At 35.5% G+C, this 7,227-nt stretch overlaps 1 protein-coding gene across 3 annotated transcripts; it reads left to right on the top strand.

Annotated features, from left to right (window-relative positions):
• Positions 1 to 201: 201 nt before the first annotated feature.
• On the top strand, positions 202 to 5,166 carry LOC113275712. 3 transcript variants are annotated; one of them, XM_026525255.1, is made up of 9 exons: positions 202 to 1,391; positions 1,951 to 2,023; positions 3,186 to 3,279; positions 3,448 to 3,499; positions 3,620 to 3,676; positions 3,954 to 3,991; positions 4,087 to 4,168; positions 4,527 to 4,612; positions 4,717 to 5,159. In XM_026525255.1, the coding sequence occupies exons 1-9, from the start codon at positions 1,023 to 1,025 to the stop codon at positions 4,769 to 4,771; spliced, it is 906 nt and encodes a 301-aa protein (XP_026381040.1). In that variant the 5' UTR covers positions 202 to 1,022; the 3' UTR covers positions 4,772 to 5,159. The 3 variants fall into 3 exon arrangements, with proteins under 3 accessions (XP_026381040.1, XP_026381041.1, XP_026381039.1); XM_026525256.1 differs by having other exon boundaries at positions 203 to 1,391; positions 4,527 to 4,645; positions 4,717 to 5,166; XM_026525254.1 differs by having other exon boundaries at positions 203 to 1,391; positions 4,702 to 5,133.
• The last annotated feature ends 2,061 nt before the right edge of the window (positions 5,167 to 7,227 follow it).

Here is a 7,227-nt window from a genome sequence, read left to right as displayed (position 1 = left end):
ATGGTTTATCACTCCTTCATAAAGACAATTTTTACTTTCCTTATGAACATCCCAGATTGAAGACTAATCCCGATATCAATGGAAAGAGAATATTTACACCTATTTTTGGTTAATGGAGTACCGTTAAAATCGTTTTAACCTAGGAATACTTATTACTCGTTTCGGGAATGATACAAGGGATATATCAGGAAACAATTAGACAAAATTATGAAATCAAAGCATTTCCTTAATATTCGAGATTTTAGCCCCTCCGCCTATATAATAGTGACGGAGGGAGTATAATTCTAGGTCTCCGATTTGTGCAGCAGTCTCGTTCTCTCCATTTTATCCAGATGGGGAGTCAAATCCCCGACGATTGCCATCCAATTACCTCCCTTCCCGCTACGCCTAGGTATGTACTCGCCGAATCATCAATAACTGAAGGTGTTCCACCGATGGTATCCCATAAAAAATGTGAACCGGAAACACCAGATCAACTTTAGTTGTCCTTCCAAAAAGTCTTCAATGATTACACAGAAGCTTGTAAGTATCGTGCATCCGACCCTTATAAATTTGCTGATTGTGAAGATAAACTTATTACAGTAATTTCAAAATTCAGAACTTTTAAAGCTATTTCTCCTCAACTTTATCCCAAATTAGTATAGCTTACGGCTATTCAATCGATGATTAGTTTATTGAAAGATGTTAATTGTGGAGATCATTTAGCTAGTTATATCATTCGAAAAGCTAACTGATGCGGATATTTTAGTATGTGATCAACATGAGCAAGCTGCCTTATTCGTTGAAACTCTAGTGAACTTTGAAGCCTTAGACGTATTTATTTCTACTCTTCATAAGTTTCCTGAAGATGATGATGTTGTTTCCCTAGCACTCCAAAATATTGTGCAGATGATTTTTCTTAAACCAGATGTAGCACGAACGGCCAGAATACGCTGCTGATTAATAGGTTGTTCAACACACTCAGAGCTTCCAAATGGGATGAATCTAAAGAGTATGCTCTGGGGTTTCTAGAAACTCTTTTGATGTCTAGTATGGAAAATAGATGTCAATTAGGGGAAAATGCTGTAACTGTTGTACTGGCTGCTCTTTCATCTCTTGAAAGTCCTAATGAAGAAGACACGTATGACGTTGACGATGAGGAACTGCTGGATAGTTTATTTCGTTGTTTATTTCTTCTATTAGAACATTCAGAGAATAAAGTGATTTTCGCGGAGGCTGGAGGGGTTCAGTTAATGATTAAAATTATGCAGCATGAGGAATTGGGTCATTCTTATTATGGGTCTGCAATTGTGGCACTTGATATGGCAGTGAAGGATTGTCAACCTGCTTTTAAGAATTTTGTGACTGATGCTTCCGGACTGGACACTGCATTCCCTGCTTCCATGGATGTAGTAAGTCTCTTGTTTTGCAATTCCTAATTTTTGGAAAATTGTTTTATTTAGTTTATTTAATTACAAAAATCTGCTTCATGTGCATGAAGGAAGAACTACATGACTTCTTAGGTGGACTTGTTTTGCTAGTTGCCTAATTCATATATGCCTAATAATGTCTAGAGAGTTCTAACTATAAATAATTAGGCTGTGAATAATCGTATTGTGTTAAGGTAATAAGAAGATTCTGAACAGTTGTTGCATGATTTAGAGGTTTTCAAAGGTCATGCTGAGCCAGAAGTATTTGGCAAATGAATTCAGTTAGAGAAAATGATTTGTGGAATTATTATCCAACACACATGTAGTTCATTCTAAAGGGGTTTAGTTTAAACTGGCCTCCTTGGTTTGGGTATGCATATTTTCTTGTGGTTTATGTTGCTGGAAGTTTTACTAATACTAACTGGAAACATATGATCTTGTATAAGATTTGTTCCTGCCTGCAACTTCTGATGTATATATTAACAACCTTTATAAGAAATATATCTAGCATTCACAAGATTGACTTCGGTTACTTTCACAGATTCTGCAAAGCATTTTGCATGAGAAGGAAGTAATAGAAGAACATCAGATATCTCTAATCGCATCATTAGCTGGTAAGGCAAGCAAATTTTGTAGCTTACACTGAATTTTTGTAATGTTTTTTTGTCTGTTGGTTAGTCTTTGAGTGCCTGGATATGCAAGATATAGTTATGTATCTTAAGTATTCTTGTTTTAGTCCACTGTTTCCTCCTTTCTGGATACCTTGTTGATAAGTGCATGATGCCATGATTTACCAGTCCATTAAGCAAAAAGGATAAATCATGGGTCAGGCGCACAATCACTCCAGAAAAATGGTGTTATATGTTATATTGATTAGCGATCTTCCTAACACAATGATCAGTAAAACTCGATATCTTTCGGCATTTAGGCCTTTCAACTTTACATCTCTACGTATATTATATATTTATCCCTTCTCCAAGTTACTAAATAATCTGTAAGATCTTAGTAGTACAAAGAGGAAAACCAGGTATATAACAGATTAAAAAATTTCGGGAGCAGTGAGCCCATACTATCTTCTCTTCAGCCAACATCTCTCACGACCTAATGGCCCATCACAACCTTCTCTTTAGCCAACTCCCTTTCACGACTTATTAGGCTCATCAAATTATTATTTTTACCCTTTTAAGACTTAATAGGCTCAACAAATTATTATTTTTTAATCCAGAGTTGCTCGAGTTTTTCGAATAAATCCAGTGTACTCCCTTGTCAAGGTGTATCTGACCTGGCCAACGTAGGTACTTTGTGCTGGAGTAACTTCTGCAGAAATTAATATTCGACCAAAACTTCTTTGCATCTAAAGTTCTATCAGTCTAACATAAAGAGATTGAAAGGAGTCCCGTTGAGATTTACCTAAGAAGAAAAACAAGATGATCTCAAATTATACTCCCTTTTACATGGCCTGATTGAGACGTGCATAAACAACTGCATTTTATCTACTCAATTCTGTCTGCAATTTATATGACATTTTATGGAGTATCTGCTCATTTTTCCTAGAAATTGTATGATATTCATGGAGGGGTATTTAGAAAGGGTTTAGAGATTTAGCAATCAGTTATTTTCTTGTGATGAGCTATTGTCTGGTCTTATATTTTTACGTATTTTTTTGTCCATGTGAAGAACCATTGGTTTAAATACCTTTCCTGCTTTCATCTTCACCAAGAGTTGCTTCAAAATAACTATTAAAATTCACTGACGGCTATCCTATCTCTTGTTCAGATGGCGTTGCCAAGATGATAAAAGATATGTTGTTAACAAAGTTTGCAGAGAATGATTTCAAAAGGATTACTTGGCTTATGGAGCTCTTCGTACGGTAATACAACCTACCTGTTTGGTAGTCATAGTCACGCTCTTCCTTTATCGAAGTTAGAAGTTGTATTTTGAATTTATTCTTCTTAAATTATTAAATGCATCGGCTCAAGAGATGTCTGACATATCCTGAGATTCCTTAGCGGCTCCTGACCGACTTAATATCGTGCAGATATTCTGACAAAGTTGAAGCAATGACCAAGCATCTCAAAGACAAACAGCAGGTTGCTCACGTTTTCGTGTCGCTTTTTTCTCATGATATCAGTCTTGAAGTTTATCTGTGTACTGTTTTGATGTCAAATATCTTATACCCTTGTTTATCTCTGCTGCATATGATATTACAGCTACACCCGTCTGAGCTCTACGAGGAAAAACTGCAATGCGGATTTTCCACGCTTCAGGTCAGTGTTGCTCATGCAGCCTTGTTTTGATGTTGTCATGTTTATGAATATCACAACTTCAAAGACAATTTGGATAACCTAGTCCTTTTACATCTTATGACAAGTAGAAAATAAAAAGTATGAAAAATCTTGGAGTTGGAGCTTAGAAGTATTTTGGCAAAATATTGTTATGAGAGACAGAAATGAAAACAGACTTACTTGCATCTCCTTTTTATAGTGAATATGAATAATTTTCTTTTTATCTTAGATCTTTTTTCTTTTTGACATTGATCTGCAGTCGATTGCTGTTATTCTTGCTTATCTTTGGTCGTTCGGGTGAGTGTTACCATCTACTTCTCTTGGTTTTATCTTTATCTGTACAAAGCCTCTGCATGTGATATTTAACTCAAGGTTATTATTATACTTCGCAGGAATCGTGCAATAAATGCTAGAATTGAAAAAGAATTGTCTCAGCACCAGTTAGAGAAGAAACATTTGCGAGATACTCTCTCAGTATGTATTCAAATAAATCTGCTTATTTGTGTCAAGTATATGCAACATGTGATTGCTAATTTTTATGGCTGCCTTATTTCACAACTAATAAACATTCGGTTAGCTAGACTGCCACGTGGGATTCCAAACTTGTGCTATTTGTTCAGTTTGTCTTGTTTGTAGATTCGATATCTCAAGAACGACTTGTTGTACTATAAAAAACGTTGAATGTTTTTAGATGGTAAAGTGTTTTCTGTTTAAATGGTGTTTCCTTATTTAAATTTTCAGGGTCATAGGGTTTATTAGCTGTGAGACATGTTGTTATTAGTGCTGTAAGAAAATTTCTCATAGGACTTTTTTTATCTTTTATTCATGACAGACATATCGAGACAACATTGGCAATGCGGGTGAATCAGTAGAAAGTGCAAAGACAGCAGTGATCGAGAAATACATATGTCCCTTGAGGTTGCGAGTGTTTATTAGAAGTTAAAACCTTTGGTAGGAGTTAAGTAGAAACATACTTATCGGAACTTTTTATCTTGAATGCATGACAGGAAAATCCTGTGCAGGGTATGGAGCTGGATGAACAGGGAAATCCTGACCAGGGTTGGGAGCTGGATGTAAAGAGCAAGCGGCAACGGACTTCAGATAAATTAGATTAACATGGCAACGGATTTCAGATAAATGATCCTTAGAGGTTTGGAATATTAGAGTTTATTAGAAGTTAAATACCTTTACTACGAGTAAAATACGTAATATACTCTGTAGGAACTAGTTTTCTCATGCATGATAGAAATATCATGACAATGTTGGTAATGTGAATGAGCTAAAAGAAAGTGAACAATGCAGAGAGTACATTTTGGGGCTTTGAATTTGTTTAATTTTGAGCATCTGGAGTTGAGCCATCACCTTCTTTGAATAACTAGTTATCTACCAAATATCATTCATCTTTAAATGCAAGTATGATATTGTATCTTTAACTTCAAGTATGATATTATACCTTGTTTTCTTATAGTAGACTGGCTCTGTTAATATGGATAGGAAGCTGGACGCATCCTCTGCTAGGTCCTACCATATGGAAATCATGCAGTCAGAAAGTGGCAAGTCCTACGACGAAACTGTGATTTTGTAGGACAGGCAGCAATAATTTTTTGTAATATATCAACAACCTAAACATCTAATCACATCTCTCACACCCAATGTAGTTAATCTCGGTCGAGATACCACCGAAAATATCGGTTTCGGTGTTTCACCGAGATGCCGGTATTGGCCTAGTTCGCCGATATTAGTTGATATTTCACCGGTATTCACCGAAATATCGTGTCTCGGTATTCGACCGATATTCACCTAAATTCGATATTGACTACATTGCTCACACCACATTGAGAGTTGCGCTAACCTCCCTTCCTATTGGGCGGTGAACGGAACCCTCGCTCCTGATTGGCTGAAAAACAAGTTAGCCCCCTTACATTTCGTGGCCGTTAATTTTTAATAGAATTGACTCGATCTAACGCTCCAACCACGTTTACATAATTTAAATAAAATCCATGCCTTCGGATTAACCACAAATAAAATGCCATATACTTTAATAGAACCTAAAATATCTACAAAAATCTTTAGGAAAAACACGAAAAAATAAATAAACAATTTATACGAAAAATGAACGTATTCATAATTTATTCCGTAGATCTTATAAGTTTCCATAAAGAAAATATTTTTATGCGAAAAATCTTATTATTTCCATATTTTCCTTTTTATTCCAAAATCTTAATCTAAAAAATTAACAAAAATAAAGGGAAATAAATAACAAAAATACTTGGTCTTATCGGTTAATTTCCATAAAAAAATACTTTTATGTGGAAAATCTAAGATACAACCTTATTAATTTCGATATTTTTGTTTTTATACAAAAATCAAAATATATAAGAAAAAAAAAGTACTCCATATAAGTTTTTTTTTATATAGAGTAATATTTTTTACACGACATTGATTCCATATTTAGGCTGGGATACACGGCATTTAAGTATTTTATACGGAATTTATGAAAATGTACGATTCTTAAGATTTATTTAAATAAAATCAGTAAAAAAGGAATTTTATGTTGGAGACACGTAACAACAATCGTAATAATTTAGAAGAAAATACTTAGCTCAAACCGATGCTTGACTGATGTTCCTGGAGATGCACAGATAATTGTTGCAGAAACTAGTAGAGGCACATATGAGATACGCTTACCTAAAGGCAATATCGCCTGTTACTCCTTTGAGATGCTATAGCAGTTGGCGAGTCACTTCCAGGATACAACTACTGATAGTACCCCTCAATGTAGCATACAAAGAAGGTACTCTAAGACCTTGGCAGATATTTATGAAGAAAATGAAATAGTTACAGAGAAACTAAAACATTAGCAGAGAAGAATAAGAGAGGAAGAATCTACTTCTTCTCTGTTGTGTCTCTAATGAGCTGAAAACTACTATCTTGTATAGTGTTTTATGATGTTACAAACAAGAGGAAAAATCCATGCAAAGAACCCATGCTTATGACAGAAATACTGGTAATGTTTGTTGCAAGAGAAAATCAGAGAGTTGCTTTTGTCAGTCATAGAGCAGAGTGTTGCTTTTGCAGAAAACAGCTTTAGATTTTGTCAGGTTCAGAAAAACAGCTTTTGCTTCTGCCAGTGTCTAAAGCATGTGGGACACACAAGTCAGACATATGAGTTATGGAGAGGTAGACAACCTTCCTATGAATTATTTAAAGTGTGGGGGTGTTTGTCCAAGGTGGACATTCCTCGTTCCAAGAAAACCAAAATAGGACCTAAAACTGTGGATTGTGTTTTCCTAGGCTATCCTGAGCACACTAGTGCTTATAGGTTCATGGTCATTGGTCAGAACACCATAATGGAATCTAGAGATGCAGTGTTTTTTGAACACATTTTTCCTTTAGGGTCTGGACCTCGCAAAAAGGTCCGCGACGATCTCACAAATATTCCTTCGATTAGTCAACCCCCGTTTCTAGATGATGAGACCGAACCTAGAAGAAGTAAGAGGGTTAGAACCGAGAAAAGTTTCGGTCCAGATTTT

This window comes from Papaver somniferum, chromosome 4 (genome assembly GCF_003573695.1).
Source record: "Papaver somniferum cultivar HN1 chromosome 4, ASM357369v1, whole genome shotgun sequence".
NCBI lineage: Eukaryota > Viridiplantae > Streptophyta > Magnoliopsida > Ranunculales > Papaveraceae > Papaver > Papaver somniferum.
The sequence above is the reverse complement of the archived record's forward strand: the minus strand, read 5'-3'. Positions and strand labels throughout refer to the sequence as shown.

Coding starts and splice junctions, on each gene's coding strand:
- LOC113275712 (XM_026525254.1), top strand. CDS start 1,023: ATGTCTAGTATGGAAAATAGATGTCAATTAGGGGAAAATGCTGTAACT. Junction 3,500..3,619: donor ATCTCAAAGACAAACAGCAG/GTTGCTCACGTT, acceptor ATGATATTACAG/CTACACCCGTCTGAGCTCTA. Junction 4,169..4,526: donor ATTTGCGAGATACTCTCTCA/GTATGTATTCAA, acceptor TATTCATGACAG/ACATATCGAGACAACATTGG.